This window comes from Actinia tenebrosa, unplaced genomic scaffold (assembly GCF_029948245.1).
Source record: "Actinia tenebrosa isolate PJP-AT-01 unplaced genomic scaffold, QUT_ActTen_1.0 PGA_scaffold4__44_contigs__length_22323623, whole genome shotgun sequence".
Classification (NCBI taxonomy): domain Eukaryota; kingdom Metazoa; phylum Cnidaria; class Anthozoa; order Actiniaria; family Actiniidae; genus Actinia; species Actinia tenebrosa.
The window spans coordinates 21,413,365-21,432,026 of NW_028292581.1; the positions used below are offsets into that span (position 1 = coordinate 21,413,365).

At 37.4% G+C, this 18,662-nt stretch overlaps 2 protein-coding genes across 2 annotated transcripts in view; both read left to right on the plus strand.

The window, feature by feature from the left end:
- Positions 1-3,283: 3,283 nt before the first annotated feature.
- On the plus strand, positions 3,284-4,600 carry LOC148907470 (uncharacterized). The gene is made up of 2 exons (XM_089036291.1): positions 3,284-3,464; positions 4,217-4,600. Exons 1-2 carry the CDS (start codon positions 3,335-3,337, stop codon positions 4,435-4,437), a joined length of 351 nt encoding a protein of 116 aa, XP_088892417.1. The 5' UTR covers positions 3,284-3,334; the 3' UTR covers positions 4,438-4,600.
- A 301-nt stretch (positions 4,601-4,901) lies between these two features.
- Positions 4,902-18,662, plus strand: part of LOC116303251 (phosphoinositide 3-kinase regulatory subunit 4) — a 31,163-nt gene continuing 17,402 nt past the window's right edge. Inside the window, exons 1-12 of the mRNA XM_089036370.1 lie at positions 4,902-5,163; positions 5,985-6,029; positions 6,708-6,908; positions 8,238-8,322; positions 9,098-9,426; positions 10,178-10,304; positions 10,895-10,970; positions 11,349-11,445; positions 14,033-14,118; positions 15,414-15,693; positions 16,516-16,678; positions 17,784-18,080. Of these exons, the coding sequence (XP_088892496.1) occupies positions 5,072-5,163; positions 5,985-6,029; positions 6,708-6,908; positions 8,238-8,322; positions 9,098-9,426; positions 10,178-10,304; positions 10,895-10,970; positions 11,349-11,445; positions 14,033-14,118; positions 15,414-15,693; positions 16,516-16,678; positions 17,784-18,080 (1,878 nt within the window). The 5' untranslated portion in view covers positions 4,902-5,071. The remainder of the gene's footprint in view (positions 5,164-5,984; positions 6,030-6,707; positions 6,909-8,237; positions 8,323-9,097; positions 9,427-10,177; positions 10,305-10,894; positions 10,971-11,348; positions 11,446-14,032; positions 14,119-15,413; positions 15,694-16,515; positions 16,679-17,783; positions 18,081-18,662) is intronic.

Below are 18,662 nucleotides of genomic sequence, written 5' to 3' on the forward strand. Positions count from 1 at the left end.
TTGAATATGATTATTGATACATTATTGGCTACGATAAATCTTATCGTTTCTTATAAAGAGCCTATTTAAATATAATACGTCACCTTGCATGGGTTAGAACCTATTCCCCTCTCAACTCCTGCTTTGCCGCGCTTTTCCTCGAAAAGCAAGATGGCGGAATGGAGAGCGGCGTTGAATCCGAGGTTACAGAGTTTGTCTTTTGTTGCTGTTCTTCTATTCTATTTTAGACTGAACAAAAATAAGAATAAAATTGATAAGGTTTGTAGCTTTATTTGTTTGACTTTCTTGGTTGAGTAAATACCCAACTATTGTGCTTTTCCAAGCGAATTAGAGAGAATAATGGGTGGCATTTATTCATTGTGAACACTCTCCTAAACTATAACTAGTAACAGGATCTTTTTTCTTGGATTGCTTGAACACGACAAGAATATTCAAAGATATATAAACCCCCTACTTCTAAAAAGTTCGAAATTTCATTGATTATCTCCCCCTCTGTAGCCTCAGCCATCCTCCAATAAAAACGTACATTCCCTTAGAGAATTGAATAGTAAGGCAAGCGAAATATCGATAAAATGTCTTGATAAACTGTTGTTAAAAAAGTTCTCTTTTGGAACCAATAAGGAAATCGGGCAGTCTCCCCTCCCTCCTCTCCCCTCCCCTCTATCCATCCTCTCCTCGACACGTTATCAGCATTGCTCGGCTCGTCCACACCCAAACATCCATACACTAAAATAATACAACATGTTTTGATTCACTAGCAGATTTCGAAAGAGACACGTCAGTTGACAAAAAATGGTTTTGCGAGATTATTTATGGCGGCAAAAGGTTCTAGAAAGTCTATTTTTCGAAAAAGATTTACCACCATGGTAACCATGTTCAGTCCAAGTATGCACAAAATATAAACTTGCAAAAAAAAATTGCTTTTACTCCGACGAAGGACTATCGTCCGAAACGTCAGTAAGTTTCTTCATCTTTTCACGGTGTATGATTTACCTTTTTATCAGTACTGTTTCATTAGAAACACCGACGCAGCTCACACTAGTTTTTAGCTAGTTATCTCTCTCTTAAAAAAAAAAACTTGACAACGACTGAACATTAGAGTTAAAGTTCAAATTTGGCTGCGACTACTGCGGTTGATGGTCACTTTAAATACGCTGGGAGCTGTCTGTAAAACACGAGAGAAGCAAACTTTTAAAAGAAATTGTCAAGATGCCGTGAAAAAATCTTTCACTTAATTGTCTACTCAATTTTTTAATTGAGCTTTTCAAAGCAGTAATCTAAATAGAAAGAGTTAATAGCTCTAACTTGAAATAGGAAAATAAGAGACTTCAAATCTTACCGTGAGTGAACAAATTCCATGTTTAATGAATAGCTGGCGACCTTCAACCTTCACCCGACCCGTGGTCGGATCGCCTTCACATGCACCTTGTTTAAGTCATTTTACTTGCCAGATTTTTACTTGAGATTTAATGATGCCAGCGCTATTAATGATTATAGAAAGCAGAAAAATATTTGTTTGAGTTTTAAGTTTGGTTTTTGTTATCGAATGGATCAATTTTGAGCTGCATTTTTTGAAATGAATGGAACTGCCGGACACTTAGTGCATTGAAATTCTTGACCGGCCGCCGGTCATTGAATGGCACTGAATGGCCGGCAGTCTCTCTCTCTTTTTTTTTCAGGGACTTTCCTCTGCTAGATTTTGAATTTGAGGGATTTGGGTAGACAGGAATAGGTAACTCAAAAATAGAAAAGCTTCACTATTCTATATTCTATTATTTTTTAAAAAAACTATGAAAAAAGAAAAACGATGAAAAGGAGCAAAGCTTGAGGTATAATGTTTAGGTCACCCATCCAAGTGCTAACCCTCCGCAGACGAGCTTGACTTCAGTATCTTGAACGACAACGATTTATCCACTGGACCACGGTTCCAGGCTGAATTAGCATAACAATAGCCGTGAAAAGAATAGACTAGACTTTTTAACATTATCTTTTCAACCGATTTCGTGCGTGGCAGAGATGCAAGGGATTAGCCGATATGGTCTGGGGGCCGGCTGGTCTCTCCCCTGATGCTTCGGCTAGAACATTTTCTTGCGTAATTCGTACACCCAAGGACAGAAGGATTTAATCGCCGTCAGGTCCGAAGTCCATACGACGCCCCAGCTCTGCGGATGTCTCGGGGGTATGGCACAGTGAAATCGTATTTTTTGAATTTCTTTTGGTGGGCCCAAATCCCATCTTATCCACATAAGACTTTTCTTTTTTTTAAATCTATTTTTTATTATATTTAAATCTTTAAAATAAGGCAATATTTTTGGTGAAAAGAAGATTTATTCCTCGGTTGTTTATAAGCCTGTATAAGTTCGAAGAGACGTTATCAGTCATATATGCAAAATCGATCCGCGAAAAGCAGAGCTATGCTTTCCTATCTTACCTGGCAAAGTTTGCTGACAAGAACATTTACTGCACAGCTTTGATCTCTATATCATATGCCCGCAAAGGACTAGTGGATGGTGTCGTGAAGACTTCTGGGTACTATTGCGCAATTTCTGCATTTTCTGACAAGGAAAATAAACAGCCACCCCAGTAAATAAAACATAATAACAAAGGATGGTAAAAAGATAAGAAAATTATTTGGTGACTGACTTATAACATTAATTTGGGGTATTCGATCTTGTTGCGTCATGGCGCAAGATCAAATTCATAACCAATTGACATGCATAACGCAAAACCGGTTTATTTTATAGCCTATAAAAAAGGGCACTGCAATTATTTTCATATTATGTAGAGAACACCTTAGGGGAGAAGATCGTCTTAGACGAGATAAACGAAACGATTTTTTTTCTGTGAAACATTCCATTATCTTTTGGCTAACATTGCAAACTTCTTCAGCTGTACTAGGCCCGTTGTTCATGATATAGGCACCCCAGTAAACGCCTAGCTATAGGGCGTCTTCTTACAATCTAGGTTTCAACTTACTGATTCTTAGGGACCAAAGAAGGTACTGCAACCTACCGTGAGGTTATTTTGGGGGGAAAATGTCCTATGAAAAGTCTATATTAAAAAACGGGTCAAAGCCATGGTAGCGATATTCAGTCCAATAAATGCTACCTCTATTTTAACGCCAAGCGTTTGCAGAAAATGGGATTTCATGCAAAACATAGTATTTATAACTTGACAACTGAATCTGTACAAAATTAGTTGTGAATCCAATATAAGATATAATCGAGTTATTTTTGATTTCGCTGAGTTTCAGTGGTAAACAAGCTGGCTATAAAAGCAGCTCGAAACAAGTTTTTTTGTGAGTTATTTGAAGCACCAAACACAAGCAGTAAAGATGTCTATCAAGCTTGCCTTTCTTCTTCTTGTTGGTTTGATCGTTTTGGCTGGAGCCCTGCCAGCAGAGAATGATCAACCTGAAGTGGACTCAACTGACTTGCAGGACTCTGACGAGGCGTTAGCTGCTGGTAAGATGTCGCGGTTTATCAAATCAAATAAGTGTTTATAGATTTTTATACTATTAATGATTTGTTTTAATGATAATACTAAATAATGTTTATTTAATTACAATCAATTTTTCGATCTTCGCGGTTTTTTTCAGGGTTTACACGAGAAATTATTCGTAGTTCATTCGGGGATTCGCGTCTTCAAAGTCGATCTTAGTGTCGGTTCGAGAATCACTCCCCACTAGGTAGGGTTAAGCGTTCGGACTAACACTAAGAACGGCTGTAAAGGAGAGTAAGTTGACGTCGCCGTCGTAGATTTTGAAAACTTTTAAACTTTTTTAATATTTGTTTTACTTCATGGGCTGTAAGTTTTGCAGATGGGTTTGTCGAATGAGATTTAACTAAAGGGAGAGTGTGCTTCACTTGACTAAAAATAGCGGCGAATTATCAATATTCTGAAGCGACTATACTGGTATTGTAACTATATTCTGAAAAAAAAAATTTATCAGGTTTTTTTAGTTGGTAACTTCAATTTTTTCAAAATTTCATTTCACTGATAGAGTGAAACGCCTTTACTAGAAAGAGAAAACAAAGGGAGTACCCCCCCCCCCCCCCCCACCCGGGAGAAGTGGTCTTTACTGATCAATCAGAGAGTGTCATTGTTGCGTAAATGACAAGCCAATGTGGAAGTTCAACCTTATCGTAAGTTACAAATACTATAACAACGACTTAATTTCTCCTCCCCCCCCCCCCCCCCTTCTTATTTCTTTCAGACCCAGGATCCAAGAAGAAGCCAGTGTATTGTGTTAAGTACTACAAAAGACGACGTTGTTACAAGAAGTGTGTTTACAGCATAGTCAAGTACAAAAAGAAAGTGCATAAATGCTTCAAGCTTTGCTGCGACTACCTTCACAAGAAAAAGTACGTCTGTGGCTATTGCTACCTGAAGTGTGTCTACGGCTATCCGTGTACGTGGGTCTGCCCCTACTATTAAATGGCGGTCGCTGAACAAGTCAAATCAGGGCTAACATAAGAAGCTTAGATAAATATCTAAGAAATAATTGTGATAAATGTTCACTAATATTATCAGACATTGCGAGTTAATTCAAGCACTATTGATGAATATTAATTAAATAAAAAAAACATCAAAAACGAAAGCAACTTTCATTTTTATCCTCGTTTATTTTGGGGTTTATTTTATTACCAGGTCACCAAGGGTTGAGGTCACAGGAAGCCCAAACTGTGAAATTGAAATTGAAAGAAAAGAAAAAAGAGAAATAAGTTATTGAGAAATACTTTTCTTAAGTTCTACAATTGTTTACTTTTTTGGTCTTATACTGTCTCTGTTATGGTTTTGTTTCCAGTATTTCTAGAATTTTTTTGATCAAAAATATAGAATCTAACGAGATATTCAAGTTGGGCTCCCTTTGGCAGGGTTGCTCAGCTGGTTTACATTTTCACAAGTGTAAGAAATGCTTGGCTAAAATGATATCTAGACACGAAAAACACTTAAAATAAGGAAAAACATTATCCAATGATGAAGCCTTAAAAGTGATAAAACAGATCTAAGAGTGGTATTTTGCTAGGACTTCTGGTTCGCTAGCGTTTTGACCAGAAATTCACCCAAAATGGGAAACCAGTTGACTGGCATTGCACCCTCTCAGATCCTGAGTGTCGATCATTATTTCAGTGATTTAGCAGACTACGAATTCGATGGAAGGTAAGCATTGGAAATAATTACCACTTGGGCTTACAAACACACCTATTTCGAGCCGATTCTATTCATTCCAGCCAAGCTTTGCGTTGCAGTCTAATGAATTGTTATTCTTTCGTTGAATGTCTGTCCATTCAGTCCTTCCCACGAGTACATGTAGTGCTTCATATCTTGACTTAATTTTTAGGGGAAGTACTTTCTAAATATTTGCTTATCAGAATTTGCAGCACCAACGCCTAATCAGTCAACGATTGCAATATTTTGCAGTGATTAATTTTGATGATTTTTTAATTTAAAAAAAAAATGAAATATGTGATTCTTGGTCAGTTTCTATTAATTAATCTCGTTTAAGATTTAGGAAATGTATTTTTTCATACGTTTCCTAAAATATTTTCGCTACAATATAAGTTTTCTAAAAATACTATGATATGCCCAGCTTATAAATATGCTGTACACTGATTTTTCCACTTATTGTTCTTATTGTGGTCACCTATTTTTGTTACCTTACAAAATATAGTAATATTGATATGATCAGTAATCAATTTAAATGGCTGTCAGTTAAATTTTTGTTAGATGTTTTCAATACTCCCATAGCCTTGATGGCGTACAAATGTGTTCTTTTCTTTCATTAAGGACCATTGTAAAGTAATGAATATATGTACTATTGGACAATACGAGTTGACAACTTAATTCCCTTAGGTCTATGACTGATGGGACAAAGGAACTGCGACAGTAGTGCCTGGGTCCCACACTTGACAGGTGACAAAATATCTAAAAATATTATTAATATGCTTTATTTACTATTCATTTTTATCTGAATAAAACAGTCTTGGAAGTACAAGGTTCTTTAAGGTAGCAAGAGCTCAACACAAGTAAGGAGTTATATTTTTGTAGTTCATGTTAAAACGTTATAGTTTTTTGTGATTGTGGATTGGATCCCTAAACAGTTTTAAAAATAAAAATATTCAAGGATAGACATCTTCGGCTCTGAGGTAATGTTTTCCCATTTCAGACCACATGTTATTCCCTAGAGTATCATTTCTTTGTTTAAGGTTTGCACTCAGTTGCACATGAGAAGACACATGAATATGGATACAGATCAAACAAAGAATCTTATTCTCAAGGGAATGACACATGGTCTGAAATGGGAAAACATTACCCCAAGCCGAAGAGATCTATTATTCAACAAAGGCCTGGACTGCTGGAGAGTCCTGCAAATGAGCATTTTACAAATTAGTAACTAAAGCTATTAATGATGATTGTTTTAAGCCAGAGAATTTTGCTCCACTACTGGATCATTCTCTGATTCTCGACCCTTAATGAGAAGAAAAAACCCCAGTAAATAGAGGCTTTACACCTCGTGCTGGCACTCATAATACAGCTTGGACTGCTTGTGGTTAGATGGCAGAACAATAAGATCCCTTTTCTCTCAGGAATTGGATTCTTTCTCATGTAAGACTATTGCATTGTTCCTGCCATCTAACATGGCTGCCGTCACGTGATGGTGCAAAGCCTCAATTCAAATTGCATCTCCACATTATGTCTTTCAGGGAAGGTCTATGTGTTGTCAAAGTATTTGCCATCCAAGATCCATCACTTCCTTTGAAGCAATATCAAGATGAGCTGAAAGACATCAAGATCAGGCTGTCTAATGCACCTAATGTGTTGCCATTCCAGAGATCTGTTCTCTCCGATAAAGCAAGTTTGCTGATTCGACAGTTTGTGAAGGATAATTTGTATGATAGAATAAGGTATTAATGGTATTGTAAGGGCAAGTATAAGATTAAAGGAATAGTCGCTTTTACAGACAAATTAGACAAATTATGACTATTATGTTGATGATGATAATGACAAGAATGTTCATAAGAAACATGGGAAGCATGGGTGGCATAGCAGTGAGAGAGCTCACCTCCCACCAATGCGACCTGGGTTCGAGTCCCGACACGCTAGCAGTGTTGTATGTAAGTTGTTTGTTGGTTCTCTCCTGTGCTTCAAGGGTTTTCCGGGTTCTCCGGCTTTCCTCCCTTTGCAACAAAAATCTTCTAAATTCACTGTTAATCCCATTATTATTATTTATTATTATTGATATTATTAGAAAAAGGAAATTTAAGGCTAAAAATAATGGCTTGTCAGTCGCCGTTCATGATAACTAACCAAATAAGTTTTAGCTTTTGTTTCTGGTTGTACGTTACCTGACAAAATGACCATCAAGGTAAAGATTTGACTAGACAAGTTCCAATTCTGGCCAGTCCTTGTCTGATGATCAGCTGTTATTTTTAGCCCTGTTATAGTCATTAGCAGTAACGTTTGACCAGTGGCTAACTAGCCATAGCCACTTTATTAATATCATCAACATCATCAGTCATCATCATCAATCATCATCATCAATCATCATCATCTAGTCATAGCGACTTTATTGATATCATCAACATCATCAGTCATCAACATCAATCATCATCATCCAGCCATAGTGACTTTATTATCATCAACATCATCAGTCATCAACATCAATCATTATCATCTAGTCATAGTGACTTTATTAATATCATCAACATCATCAGTCATCAACATCAATCATCATCATCCAGCCATAGTGACTTTATTATTATCAACATCATCAGTCATCAACAAAAATCATCATCATCTAGTCATAGTGACTTTATTAATATCATCAACATCATCAGTCATCATCATCAATCATCATCATCTAGTCATAGTGACTTTATTAATACCACCAACATCATCAGTCATCATCATCAATCATCATCATCTAGTCATAGTGACTTTATTAATACCATCAACATCATCAGTCATCATCATCAATCATCATCAATCATCATCATCTAGTCATAGCGACTTTATTAATATCATCAACATCATCAGTCATCATCATCAATCATCATCATCTAGTCATAATGACATTATTAATACCATCAATATCATCAGTCATCATCATCAATCATCATCATCATCCAGCCATAGCGACTTTATTATTATCATCAACATCATCAGTCATCAACATCAATCATCATCATCATCAATAATGATGATAAATATCTGATTTTCTTTTCTTCTTGCAGTACCAGACCATTTTTGAATCTGATAGAAAAGAAATGGATTGTTTATCAACTTTTGTGTGCACTTGAGCAATGTCATTCTGTCCAGGTATGTTGACTAATGAATTTAATCTTCACCCTGCTGCTATGTATGTACACCATGTACTCCTCATGTCACCACATCTTAATACGGTTTTCAATATTCTGCAAACTCGGTATTTACGAGCTGCATGCTGAAATATATATTTTTTTGCTGCCGTCAATCAAAAATAATCAGTCGGTACCTTTTATGTTCTTGACTAGTGGCAGTAAAAACCCATTTCTCAATAAGGCGTTGAAATGTCTGAGTTTGTGGAATATCAAAGACTGCAGTAATGTATTTGCTTACGCAATTGGTAAAATGCAAACATAGTGTCCTAGACATACCATTATTACTCCTTATGGTTGACAAGCAGAAACTCATGCAATAGTTGGCTGACCATGGATTTTTTATTTGTACTGTAACATCGAGAGCATGTCGTCTAACCATGGCCAAAGGTTGGTGAACATGGCATCTAGGGTGCAGCTTTCTTGCATTTTAACAATAATGTGTAGTTCCAAAAATTATCCATACCCCCTCACGGAGGAATTTTTTTAAGACTACCCCCTACCCCCCGGAAATTCCAATTTTCTTCGATACAAACTTTGTAATTCTTGTTCTTTTTCTGACCCCCCTACTCTTTGGAAATTCCAAATTCCTCTGTGGGGTGGGTATGGATGATTTCTGGAATTACACAATATAATTACATGCTGTCATTGAGCCATACACAATTTAGACTGAGCAATCATACTTTTAATGATTGACATTTTTGTGCTTTCACATGATTGACTTGGGATATTGACAGGTATGCCATGGTGATATCAAAGCAGAGAATATTATGGTCACAAGCTGGAACTGGGTCCTCTTGACAGACATTGCTAGTTTCAAACCAGTGTACCTCCCAGAAGACAACCCTGCCGACTTCACCTTCTTCTTTGATACATCTCGGCGACGCACATGCTATGTTGCACCTGAACGATTCCTAGATGCAAGACAGACTGATGCCTTATTGTCAAGTGGTTCTACCTCACTAGGAGACTCTCAGTCCAGTGGAGGTCCTAGTTTACCGGATATGGATATGGAGCAAAGAAGGAAGGGAGTGTTACAGCCTGCAATGGACATATTTTCAATAGGGTATGAAAAAAATCTAATTGAATTTGCTACTCCATGGTGGATGGAAAGTCTAACAGGTCTTACAACACACTTGATAAGTCTGCCATAAGATCAAATTAGAATTTAGGAGTTGATTTTTGTGGAGGGAGGAAAAACTGGAGAACTGGAAAGAACCAACAAACAACTCTACTCACATTTGGCACTGAGCCTGGACTCAAACACAGGTTGCTTTGGTGAGAAAGGAGCACTCTCACTGCTACATCACTGGTGCTTCAAAAAGTAGTGGTACCATCATTGTTATACAATGTACTCTTTCCTAGTGAAGAAAAAAAAAAAAAAAACCAAACAAGTGCAATGCATTTTGGAAAAAATATTTTCCATTTCCTAAATATCGGATTACATTATTATTGCACATGTGTTGGGTGTTGATTTTATTTTTATTTGGGGGGGGGGGGGGAGGGTAAGGGTGGCATTTAAAAAAAATCAAACTAAACCATCAAAATCTTTCCTTTGCAAAACTGTTTTGTAACCCTGAGATGCCTCTACTCTATATGTATACTCTAGCTCCTTTCCTTGAATGAAAGCACTTCCAAAAATGATCATCTTGCTCCTTTAATATAGTTCCAGATGCATTGTGCACAGTTCCCTTGCAGAATACTTCCAATAGTTTTATGTATTAGTTATTTTTTAGTTGTTGGGTTGTGAAGGAGGTAGCTAGAATGAGTAAATGTTAGTCATGGTAAGCTTATATAATCATTTTATTCACCTCCAGATGTGTCATTGCTGAGTTGCTCAGTGAAGGAAACAAGCTGTTTGACCTGTCAGAGTTACTAGCATACAGAAATGGAGACTACCATCCAAAAGCTGTGTTAGAAAAAATAGAAGATAACCAGATAAGGGTATGATAAATAAATCACATTCAGTTAGTCACTTTTAATTAGAATTAGCAAGAGATGGGCCACAAGTGTTGTTTATTTTAATTTTAAAAGCAGTTGAAAAAAATCACCCAATATTTAGAAGCAACAGATAAAAATATGTATCCCCTTCCAAGTCTTTCCTTTATTTATAAGGGTTAAGGTTCCTACAGAGGAATTTGGAATTTCCGAGAGGTGTGGGTGGATGGGAGGTGGTGGGGGTCACAGAAAAAAAAAATCAAAGAGTTTGACGTATGGAAGAAAATTTGAATTTCTAGGGTTAGGGAGGTAAGAAAAAAATTTTTTTTTTTAATTCCTCCATGGAGGTGGGGTATGGATAATTTCTATAACTACACAGCACAATTTTGAAAAACATAGTTCCAGTGCCTTTTTGATATTGAAAGTGGAAAGCCCTTGCTTTCAGTCAGTAGGGAAAGTAGGGAGGGGGAGAGTGTTGTTTCAAATGGTTAGGGGTGTGAGGTTCTGGTATTTCCAGGATTGTAATTATGGAAGTGCTTAGATACCATTGCATGTAGGTATGTATTCAGTTAGACATTATTTTCATTCCTTTCCAGGAAATGGTAGAGCATATGATTTCAAAAGATCCCTCTCAAAGACTAATAGCATCAGAGTATCTCAGGACCTATGGAGGTAGGTTTTATTGGGTTCATCTTTTGAATTATGCATACCAGAAAATACAATTTATTGATCTACAGTATCTATCTCATGCACCTGATAATCTTCTTACTGCTTCCCAAATAGCTTGGTTGGTTAAGCATTAGACCTTCATGCAGGAGGTCATTGTTCAAGTCCCAGCTACACTCTTACTAACCAAAAAAATGTTGAGGGACATAAAAGAACCACTGAGGACTTAAAGAAATCCTTACAGTCCTCAATGCCTACACCTAATAGTAACAATGGCCGTAAGCGCCTTCGATTATATACACATAAAAAGGGTGCTATATATAATATATATCATTGTTATTATCATTCTTACTATAGTAATCAGATTATTTTCAATTGCTTCAGGTTCTGTATTTCCAGAACAGTTTTCCAGATTCCTAGAAACTTACATGACTAGATTTGCCACTTTTCCTTTATTAACATCTGATGAAAAAGTTAGCAGGTTGGTAAATATTATTATTTTATTGGGGGGATTCAAGCATATCTACTAGTAAAACTCCCTGTTTGATAAACACAATACTCCAGTTTTAAGTTCTCTGTTGCTCAGGGTTAGCATTGATTTTATGCAGAATATTTAAGTGCTCCAGTAAAGGTCCATGGAGTTTCAGAGGGGTTTGTATTATTGAAGTTGTGCACTCTTAAATAAAGATTATGTACTGTTTAATAAACGAGCAGGAGTGTTTTATCAGGTATAAAACACAAGGCGTAGCCGAGTGGTTTTAGACCCGATAAAACACGATCTGCGAGTTTATTAAGGTGGCTCGACTGGGTTTTGTTTGTGGCGTACCTTCGAAGTTTGAAGGGGAAATGCGTTGCTGCCAATAAGTTAATTTCAAATAAATTATTATGACATGTCTAGAGATAGATTCAAGTTTTACATGATATACAATTTATCATGATCGGAGTTACCATAGCAATACAGTGACGTCATGTCATTTTTTTATACATTCCATTTTTGGCGAAATCAGACGTTTGTATTAAAAATTGTTTAACAGATCTTAAAGTTCATATGTTTGTCTTCAAGTTAACGAAGTTTCGAAGATTTCTATGGAGGCGTTTCAAAATAATTGCTGTTGGAACTTTTGGGCAACAAAAATGTAAACAATCCAAAGCAATTAGTTCATGTGACCGAAACCTTTCCTTTCTGGACATGGGAAAAGCTTTTTTTGGGGTCAAAGTGTTGTGTTACTATTCCACTAGTCCTTCTGAGAAATGGAAAGAAATCGCGTTATTCGATTTCGAGAAATATGATTTCAAGCCTAGTTAGTAAAGTTGTGCCTTTTGATATCTTGTCAAAGATTTCACTTGTCTTTACTAAAAACGGTCAAACTCAATAATCCGATGATGAATTTTTTTTTTACTTCCAAGTCAGTTACTTTAGATAACGCATTCATATACCCTAAAGTTTCAAGTTCATTGAAATAATTTAAAACCGTCAAATAATATTCTCAATTCCATAAACATTTGCAACCGCTTTCTTCACTCGCACTTTGTTTATATCGTTACGCTTTTCAATTGTCCAGAATATTTCAATGAACTTGAAACTTTAGGGTATATGAATGCGTTATCTAAAGTAACTGACTTGGAAGTAAAAAAAAATTCATCATCGGATTATTGAGTTTGACCGTTTTTAGTAAAGACAAGTGAAATCTTTGACAAGATATCAAAAGGCACAACTTTACTAACTAGGCTTGAAATCATATTTCTCGAAATCGAATAACGCGATTTCTTTCCATTTCTCAGAAGGACTAGTGGAATAGTAACACAACACTTTGACCCCAAAAAAAGCTTTTCCCATGTCCAGAAAGGAAAGGTTTCGGTCACATGAACTAATTGCTTTGGATTGTTTACATTTTTGTTGCCCAAAAGTTCCGACAGCAATTATTTTGAAACGCCTCCATAGAAATCTTCGAAACTTCGTTAACTTGAAGACAAACATATGAACTTTAAGATTTGTTAAACAATTTTTAATACAAACGTCTGATTTCGCCAAAAATGGAATGTATAAAAAAATGACATGACGTCACTGTATTGCTATGGTAACTCCGATCATGATAAATTGTATATCATGTAAAACTTGAATCTATCTCTAGACATGTCATAATAATTTATTTGAAATTAACTTATTGGCAGCGACGCATTTCCCCTTCAAACTTCGAAGGTACGCCACAAACAAAACCCAGTCGAGCCACCTTAAACGGCTTAAAAAACTCCTGATGTATGTTCTCATACTGTAACGAAATGAACCAAGTTTGATAGAGAAAATTCAAGTTAAAGTTTATGCAAATGAAGACGAATCTATATCAGATATAAAACCTCCTTCATGGTCATGATTTCTATTGTGTTTCCTTCATGAATTATCAATGAGTTTTTTAATGTATTGTATTGTACTCTTTACTTTACCGTTGGTGTTTGTGAATATTTAGACTCAGACACGAGGCTAAGCCTGAGTAAATGAGTCTGTATTCAAGGAACACAGTGGTACTGTAATTTGGAACTCAAATATGGTCTATTTGTCAAACTTTTGTAAGGGAACACTTCCCTCTCTCCCCTTAGTGGTCCTGTCACTGGTGATTGACAGTAAAAAGTGAAAAAAGAAACTTTGGGATGAAAAGAAACCTCTGTTAGCAGGTCAAACCTGCCTCTCATGCCTTTAAAAATTACTGTTTATCCACCTTTATGGAGGTACAGTGTAGTTATGGAGGTATTACAGTGTGACTACTATAACCTGAGCCACCTAGTCAGGGAGAACCAATCAAATTGTCGAATGAAAATGATACATTCCAGCTTTGGGTTTTGGAGGTAATCAGAAACCAGCAGAAAACCTTTTGATGTATCTTTTTATTCCCATGAGAAAATGACAATGATTGCCTATCTAGTTGTGTACATTCAATTCAGGGTTAAATTACCATTCTTGAGTTTTCATTCTACAATTTAATTGCTTCACTGTCTTGGTGGCCCAGGTTATAGTAGTGTAATATTCCCAGTAGCTACAAACCGTTGAATATCTGATACCTGTTTCTTTCTAGAATAAAAAGAGATATCAATCTAATCCTTAAGGAGCTTTTACCTCCTGAACACAGTAACAGTGAAAAACCAGTAAAAGATAAGGATGGTGGGTAGAACTAGATTGATGATAGAAATGTGATATATGTTTTCAAGCAAATTTTTCTCGGAAACAAATTCTGAGCTCCAGGCTTCATGGATTGAAACCCATGACCTTCTGTTTGCTAGTTTGATGCTCTAGATGATATTCAAGCCTGCTTACTTAGGTTGAAAACTGATATTCTATGAATACATTCTGGATCCTGTTACTTTTTTTTGGTGTACTAACAACTGTAGTGGATAGAGTCATTTGTTCAGTTATTTTTATTGCTTTGAGGGTTTTTCTCCATTCCCTGAAGTTCTTCTCTCTTTACCAAACTCCACACTTCCTTGTGCAAGGGCAGATCCAGGGGGAGGGTCGGGGGGGTCGCGACCCCCCTGTCATTCCTGAGGTCAAATGGGCTTCCTGTGGTAAAAATGCGACTGGGATTCCTTTGCCCACAAAATTTACCCCTGAGACCCCCCCTTCAAAAAACCCTGGATCCGCCCTTGTTGGGGTACACCATATTTAATCTATGATGTTGATTGTTGAACTAGTCTATTTTCTCTTGATATGGGGCTAAAAGTGGGCTGGAGGACTGAGAAGAATGGTCAAAAAGTGTGGTACAATAGCCCCCTATATCTTGTCTCTCTCTCCCTTCTTGAGGTCCCTCTAGCCTCTTCCAATGGACCACACTTGCATGTGACGTCAACGCAGCTCAATTTGGAGGACAAAACAAAGGAATTCCAATCTCCTGAAAATTGGAAACCTATTGTTATGTCCTCCAAATTGAGTTGCATTCCGACGTACAGCTAGGGGTCTATTTAGCAATTATTCTCCGAAGGCGAAGTGAATGTCGGGGAATATTTACCGAGACGCGAGTCTTCGAGCGGCCAGGTAAATATTCTCCATATTCACTGAGCCTAAGGCGAATAATTGTTTTAGCATATACCAACTTGTGTACAGAGTAACTTATTTTTATATACAATAATTCAATAAAAACAAACAAACAGAAACTTTTAGTTTGCGTGACAAATTCACGCAAAACTTTTAGCAAAACTTTTAGCAAAACTTTTAGACCATACTTCGTTGCCTTTTTAGTATTGATAGGAATGGCATTTACTTTCATTTATTTCAATTTCCTCATCGGAAATTGTAGCAAAACGACTGCCGGCAGATGCCATTTTGTTGCTGACTCAATGTTGCGAGATTCAGAGGTGAATATCGTACAATATTCACCTCCAATTAACCAATGAGCGCGCGCGTTCTTAGGAAGCACACAAGTTGGTATATGCTAAAATTAGTTATCATTAATCTTTTTGCAGGTTGTTTAGTAATCATAGTGTCACTGCTTACCTCCTGTGTGCGAACCTGTAAATACTGTGTATCTAAGCTAACAGCACTAGAACTCATGACAACCTTGTCTCATCATGTCAGCGACGACATCATCTTAGAGAGGCTTCTTCCTTACATGTTGTTCATGGTAAATGACACTTTACCACAAATCAGAGCTCAGGCCATCAAGACACTAACTCACTGTCTGCATCTTGTCAAGAATATCACTCGCAGTGATGCCAATATCTTCCCTGAGTATATTCTACCTAGGTAACTGGTTTTGTCTCGCTAGAAAAAACAAATACAATATTCTTCAAAATTTTATATTATTTTAGTCCGTTTTTAATCATCCACAGGAGGATCCTGAAGGGAAAAAATTGGAACTGGGATTCGCCTTTTTTGGGCTGGGAAAATGGGATTTAATTTAAAAATTTAAAAAAACCCCAAAAAACAAAAAAACAATCAAAATATTGGGAATGGGGTTGAAATTTGAGCAAAGCATAGGCTGGGACTATGGGATTTGGTCAAAATGGGCTGGGAAATGGGATGAGGTCCCTACTACAGGAAGAGATTTGCAGAGAAAGAGGTCTATTGACCCATTTACTTTGGTTGCAAAGTTTTCCCATTTCAGACCGTTTGTCATTCCCTAGAGTATCATTTCTTTGTTTAACGGTTCACAGAAAAAAAATGAATATGGATACGACTCAAACAAAGAATTTTATCGAGAGAATAACACGTGGGAAGCACGGGTGGCGTAGCGGTGTGAGCGCTCGCCTCTCACCAATGCGACCCGGGTGCGAGTCCCGCTGAGCTCGGTGTCGTATGTGAGTAGAGTTGTTTGTTGGTTCTCTCCTGTGCTTCGAGGGTTTTCCGGGTTCTCCGGTTTTCCTCCCTCCGCAAAAATCAACCCCTAAATTCCGATTCGATCATGGAATGAGGGCAACAGGTTTGTTAGCCACTGGCTATTAAGTGCTACCCTCGTGAAAAAAAAGGACGTTTTTTTTTTGTTCTGAAATGGGAAAACATTACGCCCAAGGTAAAATGGCGTATTGAGAGGTTATAATAGAAATTCATGAGTTATTTCTCTTGTAGTTTATCGTGGTTAACACAAGATGCTGAGGTAGTAGTACGGCTAGCCTATGCAGAAAGTATTGCATCTCTGGCTGAAACAGCACTAAAGTTTTTAGAAATGGCACAACTGGATCGAAATAATGTGATTAAAGAGAACCAAGATGATACTCCAATACAATACCAGGTAAAGCAGATACTATCTTCAACATTTAACAGTACTCCCGGCGTACTCCAGACAATATAAAAGGGGCACTTGGATGAAAACGCGCCGATTTTTGAAAGTCCGAATAATTGAAGTATTTAAGTGAAAATTTTAGCCTGGGAGCCACTTGCTGTTGAGATATTTTGGGTGAAAAGCGAAAAGAACAATAGGGTTGAATAAATGACGTCATTTACTCACAATTTAGATGCTGAATAAAATTGATAGTTTTTCCCCGCTGCTTTTGACTGTGAAGGAAACATGTTGCTTGGCTACTATCTGGGCCATATAGATAAGTTTAAACAAGTTTCAAGTCATTTTCAATTTTCATTGATTTTTATCCTGCCTAACATTGAAAGAAAATTGACGTGAGCACATGAACTTGCGCATGCTCAAAGACTGCTGAATAAGCCTTTTCATAGTTTAAGAATCGATTCCACTGCGCATGCGATTTTATCCCGAATTTCTACCTTCTTTTGTCTAAACCTTCTTTTGTTCTTAATTAAACAAAAGAAGGTGAGAAATTCGGGATAAAATCGCATGCGCAGTGGAATCGATTCTTAAACTATGAAAAGGCTTATTAACATGGCAACCCATGAAGCCCTTCACGTTTTGAAATCCGAATTTTGCACGGGGCTCTATCATTTACTCGTACGAGTACTCTTGAATTGGTTTGGTTTGTCTCCGGGTCTCCGGTTTTCCTCCCACCGCAGGACCTAACACGCTAAATTTCATTTCGATTTGGGAGCTAGCTGTTCCCTGATAAGTCCAGGGGCTATTTCAAGGTTGTTTCAGTTTTTTTACAACCCCAGTATATTAATTTACGAGTATTCCTTCATTATGTATCTGGATTGTCATAACTTTGTTATTTAGGTAAATGTCATGAATCCTCTGTAGAGGTTTTGCACCATCACGTGGCATGCCCACGCCCATGTTGCGGCTTGGGCTGCCTGTGGTTAGATAGCAGAACAATAAAATCCCTTTGGTTTCGGGAATTGAATTTCTTTCTTATGTAAAACGGTTGAATTGATGGTGTAAAACCTCTATTCTATTGTACTAATCTTCATAATACCTTTTTATTGTATTCCAGGGAAGTTACGACACAGAGCTCCAAGCCCTTCACGAGATAATCCAACGTAAAGTAGTCACCTTACTGAGTGACCCAGAAAACATCGTCAAACGAACATTACTAGAGAATGGTATTACTCGCCTTTGTGTGTTCTTTGGTCGACAAAAAGCCAACGACGTTCTTCTCTCACATATGATAACCTTTCTGAATGACAAGTATGACTGGCAGCTACGAGGAGCGTTCTTTGATAGTATCGTAGGGATAGCTGCGTATGTTGGTTGGCAAAGTATCGCCATGTTACGACCGTTGCTGGAACAGGTAGGCTTGGAGCTCAAATCTCACCATCCACGGTGTTAAATAAACCTCCACGGCTCGATCGTAATGTTTTCCCAGACTCGTACCCAGTCACTTCTCTTGTCTTATTGATCTTACGCTGTGGTTGATGGGAAGGATTTAGTTAGTTCGCGGTGCATTCACTTTTTCTCTCTCCTTCCCAAAAGCCATCGCGCGCATTAAAAAAGTGTGAGTGACGACTGGGTACGAGTCTGATGTTTTCCCATTTCAGACCACGTTTCAATCCCTCGGTTAAGAATAAGACTCTTTGTTTGAGTTGTATCCATATTCATGTGTCTTCTCATGTGCAACCATTAAACAAAGAAATGACACTCAAGGGAATGACACCTCTGAAATGGGAAACATCACGCCAATCCGAGGAGGTCTACTGATTGAGCTGCTTCTTGGCAATAGTCATACTGTCTACTGTCATCCATGCAGATCAAAGGCTTCTCCTTACCTCCTCTCCCCTCCCCCAAATCAAGGCTCTGCTTAGAGGTCCCCTTATACTTTATTGTCCCACCTAAAATGTTGACAGCCATTTCTAATGAGAAAATATAACGACAA

What these genes read in the sequence shown, in the direction of transcription:
- LOC148907470 (XM_089036291.1), top strand. Translation starts at nt 3,335, where the DNA reads ATGTCTATCAAGCTTGCCTTTCTTCTTCTTGTTGGTTTGATCGTTTTG. An exon ending in TGACGAGGCGTTAGCTGCTG is followed by an intron (nt 3,465 to 4,216) that starts GTAAGATGTCGC and finishes TATTTCTTTCAG; the next exon opens with ACCCAGGATCCAAGAAGAAG.